Source organism: Lolium perenne, chromosome 3 (genome assembly GCF_019359855.2).
Source record: "Lolium perenne isolate Kyuss_39 chromosome 3, Kyuss_2.0, whole genome shotgun sequence".
In the NCBI taxonomy this organism is placed as follows: Eukaryota; Viridiplantae; Streptophyta; class Magnoliopsida; order Poales; family Poaceae; genus Lolium; species Lolium perenne.
This window is the reverse complement of record NC_067246.2, coordinates 204,098,360-204,119,030: the sequence shown is the minus strand read 5'-3', so window position 1 is coordinate 204,119,030 and position 20,671 is coordinate 204,098,360. Positions and strand designations below refer to the sequence as shown.

The 20,671-nt window shown below is 42.6% G+C and overlaps 1 protein-coding gene across 1 annotated transcript; it reads right to left on the bottom strand.

Moving 5' to 3' along the window:
• Positions 1 to 17,044: 17,044 nt before the first annotated feature.
• Positions 17,045 to 18,196, bottom strand: LOC127338500 (probable long-chain-alcohol O-fatty-acyltransferase 5). Its single transcript, XM_051364587.1, has one exon. It carries the CDS (start codon positions 18,194 to 18,196, stop codon positions 17,144 to 17,146), a length of 1,053 nt encoding a protein of 350 aa, XP_051220547.1. The 3' UTR covers positions 17,045 to 17,143.
• Positions 18,197 to 20,671: the final 2,475 nt, after the last annotated feature.

The following is a 20,671-nucleotide window of genomic DNA, read 5'->3' as shown; positions in this document are numbered from 1 at the left end:
AAAGCACATTTAAGTCTAACTCACTTCCTATGCAAAGGAATCTTATACAAAAATGAATTCATGAAGAACAAAGTGACAAGCATAAGAGGATAAAACACGAGTAACTTTAAGATTCTCAACATAAAGAGGGGAAACTTAATATTATTAAGATGCATATAACCATATTTCCCTCTCTCATAATAACTTTCAGTAGTATCATTGATGAAATCCACAATATACCCATCACTTAAAACATTCTTATCATGGTTCATATGCATAGAAGTATCATTAAATTTGGCATAAGAAGAGTTATTCTCATTAATAGTAACTAGTAAATTTGCCCGTGCGTTGCTACGGGTTGTTGGCTTTATTAATATTTTGGCACCTAACCATTGAAATAGTCATCACAAATTTGATAGACCTGCATAAACCTTGCCTCGGTTCTGCCTTCCAGCATTATCTCCTTAAGCATAGCACAAGCGGCGGTTTTTTTTCTATTATAGCAAGCCCAACATAATCAAATTTATCTCTCATCATATCTCTCTTAAAATATTGCCGCTTCGGTTTGGACCGGCATTTCGATAGAATCTCTTACTCTCACTCTGTATATTTAACCTATTTAGATTTTATTAATTTTCTGTAACTACCAAAATTATATAACACAATAGTCCACACAGATAAATTCATATAACAAATAGAAAGTACATAAAAAATTAAATCATTAATAAATCGACTTTTTTTTAATCTGATCTACTAATCCCTCAGTCGTGGATTATAGTGATACGCGCATGCACTATAAACCGGGACGGATGAAGTATTAGTTTCAATGTATTTATTTTATTTTAGTTCATCTACTGGTTCATAGTTATATCTTTGTCTAATTGACTATTTTAGACTCTCCTTTTAATATTTAATGTACTTGTGTTTGTATTAATGTATTCCACTGAGCATGAGATTTGTAAAAATAAAAACCTTTTCTCCATGTTCTGAGAAGTATGCTCCTGATGTAGGAGGATGTAAAACAAGCCAAGACTTTATTTTATCATAAACATCTCGCAACAGTGAATTGAAACGGAAGTGAGTTGAAACTGGGCGTGTTTCCTTTCAATATCAATAACAAGTGCAACCTCCAAAGTATGGTGCAAAGCAAGCTCATATCAACAGATTCTGAGACTTGTTGTTACAGAACACTGATTGAACAAACTTCAAGGGGTAAAATCATTATAAAAAACGATGGACATTACTTGAGAATCACTTTCTGCAGCTTTCTTCACTTAAATCGGCCTTTTCTTGTCTGTTGCCTGACGATCAATACCGCTGTCTACTCCATGAACATCATGCGACCATGCAGTAACGATTCTAGCAGGGAGGAGTGAGGGAATGCCAAGCACAAAAACGTGCTGTTGGTCGCACCAATTACTTCCCTAGACAGCTGCGACAGTAAGGCAATGCCGTACTCAATTATCTGACTTGATTACTCAAATAGTGCAGTTGATTTTACAAGTTTCTGAGGAAACGTTCGAAAAAGATTAGCTAGAAATTGTGATAATGGCAAACACACATTTACAACAGCGCTTGGATCTGTAGTATCACGTTGATGTTAGCAATCAGGAATGGTTGCTGCTGCCCGTATCTCCAACAGTTAGGATTATCAAGAATTTGAACGTGGTAAACAAGTTGCATATTAAGGGAATTGCTTTTGCTAATCCAATCATGACTATGACAAGTTTCATAAGGATAGTTATAACCTATATCATAGCATTCTTTATAATAATCATCAAAGATCGGAGGCACAGTGTCATCATAAGAAATAGAATAGTTATCTTTCACAGTCGGTTTATCTGTGTCCATACCATCATTGTTATTAGAAGGAGACGTATCAAACACATAATGATCAGTAGCAAAAGGATTTTCAAACACCTCTTCCCCAAGCTTAGAGCTTTCTATATCATTATGGGAGGAAGCATGGATAGCACTGACACTATTGCAATTATTATCATTTTCAGAATTAGTTTCCCAGAGATTTGTAATATCAAAAGTAGTGTGCTCATTCAAATCATGATCGCTAATGTATGTAAAGGGCATAGGAAGATCATCGTATTCAGATTCATTATCACAATAATCATTAGGAGCAACATACTTACGGTTACCTAGCATTATCTCATTCACGCGGGGATACGCCGTTACCTCTTTCTTTTTATTCTTCTTCTTCTTCTTCTTCTTCTTCTTCGTTCCCTTCTTCTTCTTCTTCTTCTTCTTCTTCTTCTTCTCTTCCTTCTCCTCGTTCCCTTCTTTAGGAGGAAGAGGCTTGAAGGGTGGCTTGTCCGCATAACCTGCTTTACTTTCAGAAACAATAGAAGAAACTTGGGAGGATCCCTCCTTTTCATTAATTAGTTGGAAACACACAGCGGTCCTATCATATTTTGGCAAGGTGTCATCTTCTAAAATATTTTGTATGTAAGTATTTTTATGGCTATTATCAATGCAATAAGAAAAACACCCATGCAGGACATCATCAATATCAAGATCACTCATATGTAACAAAGAGATTTTTCTCGACAGTTCTTCACACCCCAAAAATAAAGTAAGTTCATCATGCTGATTAGGAGTAATTTCACCATCACAATACAAATTTGCAGCACTCATTGGGTTCAAATTATCATTGGAGGAGCATTGAAAATTAAAATGACCCACTTCATGGCAAACTTCACAAATAAAAGGATAGAGGGCACAAACTTTTTTACCAAGATCATCTAGAGCCCTAAACCACTTCCTAGTTTTTTCATTAGCATGATGGATACAATATTCATCTTTGATTTGATTAATTCCACAAGGTCTATGTATTCCACAAAAATTAACATGCTTATAGGAAATAACATTCTTAGGAGTTTGAGCATGCTTATTGCAATAATTAACAACAATTTCATTCTTCATGCAAGCCTCTTTAAAAGGTTCATGATACTTATCAAAATTCTTTTTAGGCAATTCAAAATGAGAAGCAAAGGCTTTATAAAGATTTGCAGCAACTTCAGAGTCAAGACCATAAGTAGCACTCATATTTTGAAATTTATCGGTATCCATAAAAGCTTCAATGCATTCATAATCATAATTTATACCTGACTCTTTACCTTCATTGTTCTCCCATCCTTCAGCGTTCTCCTTAATCCGATCAAGAAGATCCCACCTAGCTTCAACCTCCTTGCTTGTGAAAGATCCCTCCGAACAGGCATCCAGATAATCCTTATGTTGTCCTGAAAGCCTCGCATAAAAATTGTTAACAATAACATTACGGGGGAGCTCATGAATGGGACATTTGAGCATTAGTGACTTCAATCTCCCCCACGCTTGAGAAATACTCTCTCCATCACGAGGATAAAAGTTATAAATATAATTTCTATCAATATGCACTTCATAAGGAGGATAAAATTTAGAGTAAAAGAGAGATGCAATTTCCTCCCAACCAAGAGAATGACTATTCTCCAACAATTTATACCAATGCGCCGCTTTACCAGACAACGAAACAGAGAATAGCTTCTTCCTCACTTCATCCATAGAGATACCTGCACACTTGAATAACCCGCATAATTCATGCAAAAACAGTAAATGATCTTTAGGATGGACAGTTCCATCCCCTTCATAGCGGTTATCCATAACGCGTTCAATAATTTTCATAGGTATTTTATACGGAATACTTTCAGCAGGTGGATATAAAATATCAGAAGCATCATTAGAGTTATCGCATATGGGAGATAAAGCATTATCAGAGCAAAATATTTCTTCAAAAGCTGAAGAGCAAAGAAGATTATTTTTATATAAAATAGCTTCCCCAAGCTTAGACTTATTCATAGTATTAGTAGTGATTGCGTTCATACTAATAACATTACTACTAGCATGCAATTGAGGCTCCATAGGTTCTTTAATTTTCGCATCACACAATTCATGTCCTAACTTAGGATAAAGTTCATAAAGATCTCTCATATTTTTGTTGTTTTCCATTATGCCTAACTAGTGTAAACAAGAAACAAAAAGTGGCAATTGCAGGATCTAAAGGAAATAGCTTCGAGCACAAATACAATGGCGCTGAGAAAAATCATTACTGGAACCGGAGTATGAGTGCCTTTTACCTTTCCTCCCGGCAACGGCGCTTTAAAAATAGCTTGATGTCTACGCCCCCCTCCTTTTCCTGTAGACAGTGTTGGGCCTCCAAGAGCAGAGGTTTGTAGAACAGCAGCAAGTTTTCTCTTAAGTGGATCACCCAAGGTTTATCGAACTCAGGGAGGAAGAGGTCAAAGATATCCCTCTCATGCAACCCTGCAACCACAAAGCAAGAAGTCTCTTGTGTCCCCAACACACCTAATAGGTGCACTAGTTCGGCGAAGAGATAGTGAAATACAAGTGGTATAAATATATATGAGCAGTGGCAACGGCACCAGAAAAGTGCTTTGCCCAGGACAGTAAACAAGCAGTAGTAACGCAGCAGTAGTAACACAAGAAACAAGAAACAAGCAGCGATAGCAGTATTTAGGAACAAGGCCTAGGGATCATACTTTCACTAGTGGACACTCTCAACATTGATCACATAACAGAATAGATAAATGCATACTCTACACTCTTGTTGGATGATGAACACCATTGCGTAGGATTACACGAACCCTCAATGCCGGAGTTAACAAGCTCCACAATTCAATGTTCATATTTAAGTAACCTTAGAGTGCACGAACGATCAACACAACCAAACCAAGTACTAACATAGGATGCACACCGTAACCTTCACACTATGAAAGGAGGAATAGATCGCATCAATACCATCATAGTAATAGTTAACTTCATAATCTACAAGAGATCACAATCATAGCATAAACCAAGTACTTCATGATGCACACACTGCCAACATTACATCATGGAGGAGGAATAGACTACTTTAATAACATCACTAGAGTAGCACATAGATGAATTGTGATACAAAACTCATATGAATCTCAATCATGTAAGGCAGCTCATGAGATTATTGTATTGAGGTACATGGGAGAGAGATGAACCACATAGCTACAGCGGAGCCCTCAGCCTCGGGGGTGGATTACTCCCTCCTCATCATGGAGACAGCGATGGCAGTGAAGATGGCGGTGGAGACGGCGGTGGAGATGACTCCGGGGGCAATTCCCCGTCCCGGCAGGGTGCCGGAACAGAGAGTTCTGTCCCCCGAATTGGAGTTTCGCGATGGTGGCGGCGCCCCTGGAGTCTTTCTGGAGTTTCGTCAATTGGTATCGCGTTTTTAGGTCGAAAGGGGTTATATAGGCGAAGAGGCGGCGCAGGAGGGCTGACAGGGTGGCCTCACCCTAGGCCGGCGCGGCCAGGGTCTGGCCCGCGCGGCCCTATGGTGTGGGGCCCCCTGGCTCTCCTCCGACTCTCCTTCGGTGTTCTGGAGCCTTCCGGGAAAAATAGGAGGTTTGGCGTTGATTTCGTCCAATTCCAAGAATATTGCCCGAACAGCCTTTCTGGAACCAAAAACAGCAGAAAACAACAACTGGCCTTTCGGCATCTCGTCAATAGGTTAGTTCCGGAAAACGCATAATAATGACATAAAGTGTGAACAAAACATGTCGGTATTGTCATAAAACAAGCATGGAACATCAGAAATTATAGATACGTTGGAGACGTATCAGCGCTCCCACTTAATTTCTTACAAAAGCAAGCCTCTTCATCATCTCTGATGAATATCAAAAACTCTTTGATTATTTCATCTGGTGAAAATTCCAAGTCCGCGATACTTACTTCATCCAATTGAAGTTCGTATACCTATCTAGTATTCCATGGACTAGCAAAACTCTTGGTTGTATCTTGTATACACCTTTAATACACACTTCTGTTAAGTAATGTATTTTGCTATCCTACTAGCATATCTCATAAAAGAAATATGTAGTGATTACTAGAATAATCCACATAGACTATAAGCATTGCTACGGAAAATCTAATCTTATCGTAGTCAACTCTTTGAACTTTGTCGTAAACAACTTTTCGACAAGTCAAGCTTCATCAATTTTTATAGATCCATTTACTTTCAAAAAGTATTCATCTATCTTGGATTTCATGGCGTATAGCCATTTTAACGGAGTCAGGGCCCATCATAACTTCTTTGTTTGTAGTTGGTTTATCATTCTTCAAAAACAATCCTTTGCTCACAAATCATTTATTTGATCATAAAGTACACCATACCTACAAGGTTCAATATGTACTTCGATCTCCATGGCTAAAACACTTTGTAGTCATATGGGAGCCATGATCGTCGTGGCCGCTTCCGGAACCAATTCCGATGCTGCGCTACTCTGATCATTATGCTCAGGTTCATAAACTTTATCAAGTTCTATTGTCCTCCCACTCAAAAACTTCGCTAGAAACAATTTCTCGGAAATAAGAAACATTGACAAACACTTTTGTTTTTGTCTCGTGGGAAGAATTCCCAATCAAATCTCTGGGATAACCAATAAAGACATTCATCCGATTTTGGTTGTAAACTTATTTACTTATGCTATTCATACCAAAATTTAAGAAAAGACTATCAGGTTTCATACCCATGCCATAACTCGTATGGTGTCATTTCAACGGATCATGATGATGCTCTATTTAGTGTAAAAGCGGTAGTCACTAAAGCATAATCCACAAAAATATAATGGCATCAATATTTTATCTCATCATTGATCCAACAAGGTATGGATACATCTCTTGGATACTTCATCATCACTATGATACTCCAAGAAACGTGAGTTGTAGAACAATTTCATAACTCTCTTAGATGTTCGCTAAAAACTCGTAATTCAAATATTTCCACCATGATCCAATCATAGATATTTGACTTTTCTATTACGATGATTTCCACTTCATGCTGAAATATATTTGAATCCATTCAAATGTTTCAAATTTCTTCCTTATCAAATATATCCACATATATATACTCAATTCATTGCTGGAAGTTTTCATGAAGTAGAAGAATCTCCCGCACACAACTATGCCCAGTGAGCCACATACATCATCATGTATGTTTTCACTAAGTTAGTTGCCCGTTCAACTCTTGGCCTATGAACGGTATTTTAGTCATTCTCTTTAGAAAATATTTGCAAGCGCCAAACGATTCAAAAATCAAATGACTCCAAAAATCCATTTGCATGGAGTTCCTTCATGTGTTCCTTTCTAATATGACCTAAATGGCGGTTCCACAAATAAGTGGAAATCATTTTGCCTTATGGCATTTTAGCATCAGTGTTATGTGTGTGTGTGTTTCACCATTAAGATTTATAATAACTTATCCATCGTACATGGAGTAATGTCATAATTTGAACAACTCATTGTTTTCATTTGACCAGAGCAAAATAACAATTATTAAGTTCTTTATTATAAATTCTAAGGGCTAGATAGAGTGCCAACGACGAACATAATAACACTTTATTTTGTTCCAGACGTGCATTCCTATCATATTCCTTGTCGGTCACTTAGGCCATTGTATTCTTGTTTTACGTTGTTTTGTATGACACTTCATACCAACCAATATAGTACTAATACCCAAGAATTTCATAGTGTGACTTAACTAGGAATACAACCATAACATGTATATCATTTATATACACCTGAGCTAGACTTTCTAGTCTTTTCTTTTCTTTCTGACAAAATATCTTTTGCAGTTTCTCTTTTAGCTTTCCTCATTATTCAGAAAAACACTTTAACATCATTAACTTCTAGGTTTGTTGGTAAAATACCAATAACCTTGAGGTTCTTACTTTGAAGTTTATCATCATATGACAAGTGTTTCAGATTTCACTATTAGTAACTTTGTAATATGATGAACAATTTCACTCATAATTTTATCCATCATATCATGACGACTTTCCGAGACCATGTCTGTACATGCTAGGCTCGTAAAGTTTTAACCTTGGTATTCGCATGTGCAAGTCTGGCTTGCACCCGTTGTATGCACACGTAGAATCTATCACACCCGATCATCACGTGATGCTTCGAAACGACGAGTCTTAGCAACGGTGCATACTAAGGACGATAACTTCATGGATATGCGAACATCGTTAGTGCCCCAATAGTTGGAGGATTGTGACGCCTGGCGTCTTCAACCTTCATACATTCCCATAAAACTTATGAGTTTATGTAGTCTCACCAAATTATATTCTATCATCTTGCAATAAGGTCTTAGATATCACATATATCTCATACCTTGATTATTTCTGAAAACTAAATTTTCAGCTCCTTGCTTTTCAAACAGATTTGAACTTCAAGTTTCATGGAGACAAGATAACTTTAGGTACTAATTGAAATCATAGCTCATTGAATCAACAATATGAGGTTTACTAAAAGTTTGCAATAGGACTTAATCAATTCTTGATTCTTTAACAATACGGTACCAATCCGTAAAGTTTCTTATCAGATTTTAACAGTATTTCTATCTCAATTACAAGACTAGCGCATAGTAGTAAACGGATGCCAATACTACAAAATTAATTCAAAATACTACTCAGACTATGTTTATGATAATTAGTTCATGTTTTAATCTAATTACTAATGAACTCCCACTTAATACAACATCCCTCATAGTTGTTAAGTGGTACACGATCCAAATCCACTACACCAAAACCGATCATCACGTGAGATGATGTAGCTTCAATAGTGAACATCAACATGTTGATCATATCATCCATATGACTCGTGTTCAACCTTTCGGTTTCCGTTGTCCCGAGGCCATGTCTGTACATGCTAGGCTCGTCAAGCAAACCCAAGTATTCCGCGTGTGCAACATGGCTTACACCCGTTGTATATGAACGTTGAATCTATCACATCCGATCATCACGAGATGCTTTGAAACGAAGAACTTTGGCAACGGTGCATACGAGGGGAGAACACTTTATTATCTTGATATTAATGTGAGGGATCATCTTATAATGCTACCGTCGCGTTCTAAGCAAAATAAGATGCAAAAAGGATTAACATCACATGCAATTCATATGTGATATGATATGGCCCTTTTGTCTTTGCGCCTTTGATCTTCATCTCCAAAGCACGGACATGATCTCCATCATCAACGAGCATGATCTCCATCATCGTCGGCGTAGCGTCAAGGTTCATGGCGCCGTCTTCATGGTTGTTCACCTCATGTAGCAACTATTACAACTACTTTGAAAAACTACTCAACATGAAATTTAAAGACAACCATAAGGCTCCTGCCGGTTGCCACAATACAATAATGATCATCTCATACATATTCATCATCACATTATGGCCATATCACATCACCAAACCCTGCAAAAACAAGTTAGACGTCTCTAATTTGGTTTGCATATTTTACGTGGTTTAGGGTTTTCGAGAGAGATCTAATCTACCTACGAACATGAACCACAACGGTGATACTAATGTTGTCAATAGAAGAGTAAATTGAATCTTCACTATAGTAGGAGAGACAGACACCCGCAAAGCCTCTTATGCAATACAAGTTGCATGTCGAACGAGGAACAAGTCTCATGAACGCGGTCATGTAAAGTTAGTCCGAGCCGCTTCATCCCACTATGCCACAAAGATGCAAAGTACTCAAACTAAAGACAACAAGAGCATCAACGCCCACAAAACCATTGTGTTCTACTCGTGCAACCATCTATGCATAGACACGGCTCTGATACCACTGAAGGGATTCGTTGCATAGAAAACAAAAAAAATCATACCGCGAGAACGCAATCCAAGCCAAGATGCAATCTAGAAGATGGGAGCAACGAGGGGATGAACGAGACTAACCCTTGAAGATTTCCAAAGCCTATAAGAGTAGGCTCTTATTGCTGTGGTAGACGATCACTTGCCGCTTGCAAAAGCGCGTAGAAGATCTTGATCACGGTGCCACGATCGGGCAGCACCTCCGTACTCGGTCACACGTTCGGTGTTGATGAAGACGACGTCCTTCTCCACGTTCCAGCGGGCAGCGGAAGTAGTAGATCCTCCTCGGAATCCCGGCAGCATGACGGCGTGGTGGCGGTGTCGATGGAGAACTCCGGCGGAGCTTCGCTAAGCGTATGCGGGAGTTGTATGTGGAGGAGGGGTGCTAGGGTTTGGGGAGAGGGGCGCCGGCTAGGTCACCCTTGAGTGGGTGCGGCCATGGTGGAGGCTTGAGTGGACGGCCACCCTCCCCTTGTCCCTCATTATATAGGTGGAAGCCCCAAGAGTTGTAGTCCAAGTCTTCGAATAAGACCCCAACACCAAAACTTCCCAAAGGTGGGAAACCTACTCAAGGGGGAGTCCTACTCAAGGTGGGACTCCCACCTTGAGTTGAGGTGGGGCTGGCCAGCCACCAAGGTGGAGCCCACCTGGGACTCCTTCCCCTTAGGGTTTGGCCGGCCATGCTAGTGGAGTCCCTCCGGGACTCCACCTTCCATAGTGCCTTTCTTCCGGACTTTTCTAGAACCTTCTAGAACCTGCCATAAATGCACCGGATCATTTCCAAACTTGGAATATGACTTCCTATATATGAATCTTATTCTCCGGACCATTCCGGAACTCCTCGTGATGTCATGGATCCTATCCGAGACTCCGAAAAAAACTTCGAACTCCATTCCATATTCCATATCTACTTTAAACGACATCAAACCTTAAGTGTGTCACCCTACGGTTCGCGAACTATGTAGACATGGTTGAGACTTCTCTCCGACCAATAACCAATAGCGGGATCTGGAGATCCATAATGGCTCCCACATATTCAACGATGACTTTAGTGATCGAATGAACCATTCACATACGATACCAATTCCCTTTGTCACGCGATATTTTACTTGTCCGAGGTTTGATCATCGGTATCATTCTATACCTTGTTCAACCTCGTCTCATGACAAGTACTCTTTACTCATACTGTGGTATGTGGTCTCTTATGAACCAGTCATATGCTTGCAAGCTATTAGACGATATTCCACCGAGAGGGCCCAGAGTATATCTATCCGTCATCGGGATGGACAAATCCCACTGTTGATTCATATGCCTCAACTCATACTTTCCGGATACTTAATCCCACCTTTATAACCACCCATTTACGCAGTGGCGTTTGATGTAATCAAAGTACCTTTCCGATATAAGTGATTTATATGATCTCATGGTCATAAGGACTAGGTAACTATGTATCGAAAGCTTATAGCAAATAACTTAATGACGTGATCTTATGCTACGCTTAATTGGGTGTGTCCATTATATCATTCACATAATGACACAACCTTGTTATTAATAACATCCAATGTTCATGATCATGAAACGATGATCATCTATTAATCAACAAGCTAGTTATACAAGAGGCTTACTAGGGACTCCTTGTTGTTCACATAACACACATGTATCAATGTTTCGGTTAATACAATTAGAGCATGGTATGTAAACATTATCATAAACTCAAAGATATTATAATAACCATTTTATTATTACCTCTTGGGCATATCTCCAACACTTAGGCAGTATAAAGTTCTCATCAATCAAAGTATTGTTTAAGAACAAGTTCACCTGTTGTTTAAGTAGCTTAGCATGAGCCCTTGTCATAGGTCCAATCCTAACTTCATTGGACTTGAGCTTCACAGCAGGAACATCTTCATCTTGTAACGACGGAGGTAGTTGTGTGGTAGGGATGTCCTTATCACTGTGGACACTGGCCGCATCACCAAGCTAGCAGCACCGGATGCTATCATTGACATCTCATCGGACAAAGAAGAGGGCGACGCACCCTACTGAAGATCTCCACCTCCGCAACCTCACACAGAGCATGCTTAATTTTGGTAAATAGAGGTGATGCCGCTCTCGATCTGCAGCTGTGCGCAGCCGACCTGCAGAACAAATTGCTAGCAGCCAGGTGTGATCCCCTTTTGTCTACAAGCAAGATGTCTGTATGGTGGTGTTTTGGCACACGCGAATATATGCTTATTTTATTTTATAATACGTGCTATATATATTTTAAAATTTTAAAAAGTTGAAACAAAAAATTTGCATGTACACCTTCACGTGTTACGCGCTCACAAAATCGTTTCATGAAAAATCGACGTGTCATATGACGTATGTAAAAAAGATAAAGTTCGATGCTAAAAATTAGGCATTTTAGAAGATAATTTTTCTCTTTTTTATATAGACCAAACAAAAATATTTGTCCTTGCGAAACTTGACGAATGCAAATATATTTAGAGATGTACATGTAGATTTTTTTTGTCGAAACTTTACAACATTTCAAAATAAATTTTTTGGTAGAGAGAGCATATGCACCCGAAAGCCGAATTAAATTGAAGGAGTATATATTTATATCGCGAAGATATCAATTACACCCAGCCTATGCAACAATATGTTGCCCTAATACTATTACGGATGCACAAATCCACAAAAAGAAAGAGGAATTATAAAAAGAAAAGTCTCGCTATAATGATCTATTTCTTGAAACAACAACACTAACACCAGTAAAACAATACTAGAAGTCCAGCTTCTTCATAAGTGATGGCAAGAAGGAAATAGTGCACAACCGCCATCCAAACCCGATCATAGATCTTAGGTTCTCACCCTAAAAAATGTCCTCGCTCTAAAAAACAATGCCTTGAACAAAGACATTTCTAGACATAACAATTAAGATGAGACTTTGGATTTTCACCCTGAAAGGTAAAACTATGAACTTCCCCCGTTCAGTCGTTCCCACATATGCCCTGTAAATATTAATGTCATACAATAAATGTAGTTTGTCATGCAAGACCCGGTCCCTCTGTGTACACCGCTAACAGTGCATACGCGATTAATATTCTGTTCACCCTGTGCCGTTAATTTAGACTTAATAAAAATTTCTACAAACAAGAGGACACGGGCGCGGCGTGCGCCACGCCAATGCCTCCTAGTATGTTACACATTCAGTGCTCACGCAACGTACTCTGTACTGTATGTACCATGGGACTTCATAGTTTTTATTTTGTTTTTCGAGAACAACTTCCATGCGTAGAAGGTAGAACTAATTAAACCGATCCGCAGATGGTGCTTATGAAATGGGGCGCGGTCGATATCACAGGGCTGTTGTCATTTCGAAGAGTTCGTCACGAAGGAAGTCAAATATGCAAACAAAATCTTATTTGCATTTATTATGTACTAGTAAAATGGCCCGTGCGTTGCAACGGGATAAAAAATATATCTTCCCGGGCACGGTTGCACCACCGGTGACGGTCAAGAGTCGTATGAAGGTGATAAAGTGTGTGAGCGCTACCAGAAAACACACTTTCAATTAGATTTTTCAAGGTACCAATCGTCAGACCTGAAGATCACGCAGAACACTCAGAAGCAAGTGCAACAAATCAACAACAATTTTCATCGGGTCAATCACCAGACTTTTTTTTGCGGGGTAAAGCAATTTAGAAAATAGTCAATTCCTTCTCTAACTGAAGAGGGTAAAGTAACACAATATGCTCGTGAAGTTTCATAAATACACCATATGTAGTCTGATAGGATAAGATCATGCTGCACACCAATTACATAGCTGCAAGCATATACTGAAATTATGTTTTAGTTGTGTAATGAATAAATCCAATAATTGAGTTGCTTATACTTTTTGAGATACCTTTTCGGTTTTCGCAAGTAACATGCAACTTGGGCGGCTTCGAGCCTTTATTTCACATCAAGAAGGCGGGATGGCTTATCAAATATATAAACATCTAATACCTTCATAGCACGAGCAGAAATTGAACATCTCTAGAGCACGCTGCCAGATAGACCTGAAACACCTCGATATAGAGCTTGATTAAACTAAAAAATATCTCAGAATTTGCCCTTCACTTGTATCTCATCTTAGAATAGTCCCCGGCACTCTCTTTACAAGATTGTTTAGTAGTATCAGATAATGAAGTTGCATAGCATGTTAGACAAAACAAATAACACAGCTTAAAAATAGAGCAATGGACCGCTGCAGATTAAGAAGTTGTATAATACTGCATGAACTAAACCAGTAGCATACACACGTATACGGTACCACACCAAAGATGGGAAAAGGCAGATCAACGGATTTGAGTCACTGCTATGCTGAGATGATGGGTTTATAATTCCTGGCGAAAGCTTCGATGAATCAACCTCATCTCTCTCTAGTGCACTGTCGCGTGCATGTCTAATTATACCAATCAGCATGCATCTTTGAGACTTTCAGCAGTCAAAATTAAATCTCAATCTAATCCGAAAAGGCTTAGAGCAGCGCTAGCCTGCAAAAGTTGATTGTTCTTCTTTGGCCGAGGACTGATGACACCGTACTTTTTTAGCACATCAAAAGGAGAGCGACCATACAGGGTCTTCTCAAGCAGCACCTAGAGCGTGCACGCATGCGTATGAAGCATCAGGCGGATAAGAATAGAACTGAAAGAATATTTGCTGTGGGAGATAGTGTTTATCTGAAATTACAACCATATGTTCAATCATCTGTCGCGCCGAGAGCACATCATAAGTTGTTGTTCAAGTACTATGGACCATATTCAGTTCTTGAGCGGGTGGGCGAAGTTGCTTATCGTTTGGCCTTACCAGCAAACAGCCGTATCCATCCGGCGATTCACGTTTCTCAACTCAAAAAGGCTATTGGACCTCAGGTTCAGGTACAAACACACCTTCCTTCTCCTCTGGATCAGTTGTTGGTTCCAGCTCGTGTGTTGCAGCGGCGCCTTCGTCAGCAAGGACCTGTTGCAGTAGCTCAAGTTTTGGTGCAATGGTCTGGTCAACCGGAGTCGTTGGCTACCTGGGAAGATCATGATGATCTGAAGCGTCGTTTTCCCAAGGCACCGGCTTGGGGACAAGCCGGCCATCAAGGGAGGGAGAATGTTAACACTGACCCTGAGGACATGGAGCCGCACCAGGTGGCGCAACGTGAAAGGCGTGCACGCAAGGAGAGCTCCCGATTCCCTGCGAAGGACTGGGCCCGCTGATGACTTGGCAGACGAGGATTGGTCACCTATATAAAGACCACGTCGACGGAAGGAAAGGATAGGAAAGTAGTGATTGGCTTCGGCCTGGCCAGTTGGCCTGTATCTCTCTCTCTCTCTCTCGTTGTTCTTCCGAATTCGAATTCGAACTCGCTGTAACCTTGGCTACAATTCCTGTGAATCTAGCAAAAACCCTGCGTGTGATGTTAACAGTACTCTTTGCCTCCATCCGCTGAGCTCGTCTCTGTACCGTGGCTAGCCAGCGCGCCATCGCCTCGTTCAGCTCAGAATTGATGCAAATCGCACTTGTTTGGCACAACAACAGCACAACGGGAGCGCTCCTTGCCTCCTTCCACCGAGTCGAAGCACGAGTGGCTGGCGACATGTAGAGAGGTCGTTCATCGAACGAAGCCCTTCTCGTCGATTTGCAGGAGGCAGCATACTGAAGGCGGCAACAGAGACGTCGTTCGGTGATGCGACGCCCTTCTCGTCGTTCAATTAATCGGCTGATTTCGCGTCCGGGAGGCGGTCCTGAGGGTGCGGTTTATTGCCGTGCGTGACGGAGGAGTCCGGCCTGGACTCCTTTTATAGATCAAATAAACTTGCACGGGACTCTTAGGAATCACGGACAACGCGAGAGAAAAAAATTACGCAACCGGTACGACCAAACCGTACGACGAAACAAAACGCACGGGTGGACGGACCAAAACTGGACCGATCAACCACGGAAACGTTTTTCCCTTTGTAGATAGGTAATAGATATAGATACATGTTATCATCCCTCGGTTTTGTCCAAGACAGCAGCCTCAAGAAAGAGATGCAGATTACTTAGAGATAGATGGCCTTTTTTTTTTTGCAAATAGATGGCCTTAGCACACACCAAATTAAATAATGGATTAGCAACTCGTTTCACATTTAATCACCGAATCATCAAGCCGACCTATTAAATCTAATTAGCAAGTGGGTACGCCCAACAATGATGAAGGGCTGAAAGATGCAACCTGTGTTATAGAAGCCGTGAAAGCTCATCTGCTTGTTGAGAGAGCTGAACGATATAGCCTGAACTTTTGGCGTAGCAACATAGTAAACTACTGATGCGCCTACCGCTACTCTTCTCCTGTTTCAGCGACACCTGCAAGATACCGATGCTGCAGCTCGCCGCCTTGCTGCCACCGCGTCATAGTGATCGTGCCTTCCATGCTCGCCGGGGATGCGTTGCTCACCGAGATTTTGGACAAGTTGGCCCAACTGTTCACGGACGGGTTCGTGTGTACTGGCTCATCAAAAGAAGCACACCGATCTGACAGGGAACCTTGCAAGATTGCCTTCCACGCAGCCTGGGCGGACGCGCGTGTGTCTCTGCTCCGTATGGGTGTCGTCGTCGCCTGGCTGGCTGGCTCTCAGAAGACCGGGCGCTGCTCTCGCCGACATCGTCGTCAAGGGAAGCACTGCGATAACGGAGGAAGGAGATGTCGACCATGGTGAGCACGATGCCGAGGCAGTCGAGGGCGAGGATCTCAAAGTCACGGTCTCGCGGTGGCCAAGGTAGGATTAATCGGCTCGATTTGATCTTCGCCGTCTCACACACAGCCGCCACCTCGTCCGTGAGCTAGAAGCCCGGCCTGTGTTTCACCGCCTCGTGCGTGAAGCCGTGAAGCATGATCTCGAAGCCTTCCCCGTCGCAGCGATCTTCTTGCCCACGACCTCGTCTCGTTGATATCGCTTCCGTCAGCTCTGGTCACCACGTGTTTCTTGGTTGATATCTCGTGGAATCAGTAGCTCGCGGGCTTGACATCTGGAACGCTTGATGTTGGTTTCGTTTTAAGCTTTGGTCCATCTAATATTTAAAGGCTCAGAAAGAGAAGATAAGAAGAAAACAACTCGGTTTAGGTTGGGATACTTTGTCACCAAGGAAACGCTCACGTAGCAGACATATAGAACCACGGCATACCAGCGACGGACGACGGAAATTCTGTACGGACGAAACCAACGGACGACGGAAACCCTTTTTACTTTATTATTAGGTATAGAAAAGTTATACTCATTTTAGAATTAGTAGTGTAATTCAACAAGAGAATCTTTTGCAATGAGTGGGCAAGCTGACGGACCTCACAGATGAGCATCCTTATGTATGTTAACGGCAGGGATTTCCACCGCGCCACATTTCATAAGCACCGTTGCATTTTCCTAATTAACCTGGCATGGCAGTTGAATATAGTCGGTCTCGTGGTCTCTCCCTAACCCGAGACATGCCCAAACGGACGAATGATGAGACGCTTCGCGACGGCCCTAAGCAGCTCCACCGCCGCGGTGGACTCCTCCATCATACGCACGTCTATGCCGGCCCTGATGAACGGCCCGAAGAAGAACTCAGATATGGTGACAACCATAAACCCGGTGCCCACAACGTACGCCGCTGCCTTGGGCGGCCGCCACAGCCCGGCCAGCTTGGCCCAGCGCTCGGCGACATGGACCGCGGCATGGAGCGTGAAGAAGAGCAGCATCTCGCCCGTGGGGTGCTCCAGCGTCATGTACCAGTAGAGGAGCTCGTGGAGGACGCCCGACATGAGGAAGGCGGCGAGAACGCCGGCGTCCCGGCCCCACCTGGCGCGCACCGGAGCGTACGCCGACGCGCGAAGGAGGTCCACCGCCATCAGATTCCACTGCCTGCCCCAGAAGTCGTTGACGGACGCGACCACGAGAGGCGCCCTGAACTGTCTCTCCATGGCCGTGCCCAGCGCGGCCGCGGCGACGAGGCCCACCGAGGAGAAGACGAGGTCGAGCGTGAGGAAGATCTGCGCGCAGTAGAGGTAGTGGACGACGTAGAGCGGGAGGGGGGCGGTGTGCGGATGGAGCACGGCGAGGCAGGTGAGGAAGAGGAAGCTGCGGGTGCAGGGGACGAGGAAGTCGGCGACGGGCGAAGAAGTCTGCTGCTTTGTGGGTTGGGCGTCGACGCGGAGCTTGATGGGAAGGCCGGCGCAGAGGAGGAACGGGAGGAGCGGGAGGGAGGGGTGGAGCGGGCCGAGGTCGAGCGCGAGGAGGACGAGCTTGTTGGTGGCGAGCCAGGTGTGGAAGAAGGTGGACAAGAGACGGAGGTGGAGGGAGTTGAACAGGCACGGCAGGTAGATGAAGACGAGGAACGTCGGGAAGAGCGCGGCGAGACGGTGGCGGCCCGGACGGAGGCGGCGGCAGGCGGAACGGGCGTACACCGTGCACACCGGAACCAGGAACGCCGTCCACGCCAGAGCCCTTAGCTCCGACGCCGACGTCGGCTGCTGGAGTCCTTGCATGACGTGCGAGCGTAAACACGGCCGGCGGCAATGATCGGGCCGGCACCACGGAGAGTCAATAGTGTACCATGTACCAAGTAGTCCTTACCAAATGGTGTGTCAATCAGATCAGGTTAAGAACGGGGATGTATCAGGTGAAAACAAGACAGATTCTGGAAATCTGAAAATTTCTGCTCAGCACCGACGGATCATGTGCCAACGGTCAGATTTGAGTCTTCCTCCTCCACCAACCACATGCTGCACGTTTTCTACAAACCCCCTACAACCTAGCATATTAGTAATTCTCAGACGTTCCTGGCTGCTCTCGCTGATGAAGAAAATGATCCCCCCCTCCAGATTTGCATGAAAACCTTGAGATTCTTTTACCTACTTGGAAACCATAACCCCCAAAAGGAAGAAAACCAGAAAAATCCCTCAATATTCAAAACTAAGAGACAAATAAACTGCTGGCCGTTTCAAAATAAATATTGGAGGATTACTACCGGTCAAAATCACGAACCCAAAATAATTGGTTTCGAAAATATTGGCCAAGATCTGGTCTCTCCATCAATGGATCTATGCAGTATGCACCCAATGCACACAGAAACGAACAATAATGGCGGCGTGGTATTTGTGTAGGAGGAATCTCCGGAGGTTATTTGGGGAGGCGGCTGTCACAGAACCTGGACCATATGAAGACCAATTTGGGCTGCAACTTCAGAAACCAGACTGGAGTACAGAGCTACGTCCCATCTTTCTTCGCTAAATAGTCGTCGCACGTCGACGGGAGCAGTTTCAGTGGGCAGTAGAAAGATGGGGAAGAACACGACATGAGAGAGAGGAGATGGCTCTTCCGTTGTTCTTCTAGGCCTCTAGGGGGCTCTGTGCAAAAGTTTTGGAGGTGGGACTAAGGTGCAACAATCAGAGCGTTGGTACATGATCCTACGGTGCTGAACGGAAATTTTCAGATTTCCAGAATCTATCTCGTTTTCACCTGATACATCCCCGGTTAAGAACCTCTATATACGCTCGGCTAAGGAAGGAAGAAGATGTACGTGCGGCGTGCGGCGCGGGTCATGTGGATTGTGGCACGACACGATGCAGCAGCACGTGAATTACGGAGCTTGCAGTTGCTCACAAAAACACTGTGACCGCAAAAGAAGAACGCAATGTACGCGGTGGTGAAATTCCCAGTAAATTACGCACTTCCAACAGTTGTTGGTTAATCTCTAATTTGTACCACTACCGAAAAAAACATGCACTGCCGTGCAGCTATTCTTTGCCGTGCGTCCCCGCCCAGTAAAGAAATACGTCCAGGAAAATGCACGGCAAAGAAAAGAAGCACGGCAAAGGCAGACACCAGCGCACGGCAATGGCCGAAATGGCAAAGATTCGCAGCATGGCCACGAGCCTTACCATTTGCCGTGCGCGCGGCTAGGACGCACGGCAACTCCGCCTTTGCCGTACGTTCTGCCCTTTGTCGTGCGCCATATGGCATTTTTCTTTGTTTTCCTTTCTATTTTATTTCATTTCATACTTATATTTATTTTTTATTAGTTTTACTTTTTGTTGACTATTTATTAGTGTTACTTAAGACAATGTGTATATACCTATACTATTTACAATACAACAAGTACTCTCCATCTTCATCCCCACACATTTATCAGGGTTCCAGAGCAATTCGGCTTCGAAGAATCTGCTAAGTGTTATCGCCCGAATGTGAGGAAGGTCACACCGGGGAGCTATTTTTTCACCATTACACCTTCCACCACACTCTCACACATACCATAGGTCCACATATAAGATTTAGTGGGAGTCCGGTGCTCTGGCGGTCATTCTCCCCCTCCTCCCAAAACAACGGTATGTGTGCCCCGGCGGGTCTACCCCCTAGATTTCTCCGCGCGAGGTTCCACCAATGTACTTTTTCATTATTTTAGGTTTGTTTAGAATATATACACATGGAAAACCAAGCTTGGAACATATACATCGAGGAGGGAGGAGGACAATTTTCTTTTAGAAATGGAGACTTAGCTCCGGGCACTGCATTGATTGATGCAAGCAATTTTTACTGCCTTACTAATATCTAAGTTTTATAAAAGATTACATCATAAGTTGTGCATGGTCGATACATGGATCAACCTCCTAAAAACGGACCAAAATATGAAATGACACTGCATCAACAAATTATCCTATGATCAAAACTTCAACTGAACTAGCTGTATAAATTCCGAGCAAGCATTTTCAATCAGCTGCACCCATTAACCAAATCGTCTCGCTTCTCTATTGACCTGAGGTAAGATCACGTGCCTATTCAGTGTGTGGCTAAAGAAATAACCTGCATAAAAGAATTCTTTTTTTGCATTGTTAAATATATAAACATTCTGAGTAATCCATATGGCCTAAAATAAAGTACGTACACCCACTCGGATTTAAGCTTTATCTTTCTTTCCAAACCACCTAACCAATTCCCAAACACATATACTACTCTGTTAGTGG

Coding starts and splice junctions, on each gene's coding strand:
- LOC127338500 (XM_051364587.1), bottom strand. CDS start 18,196: ATGCAAGGACTCCAGCAGCCGACGTCGGCGTCGGAGCTAAGGGCTCTG.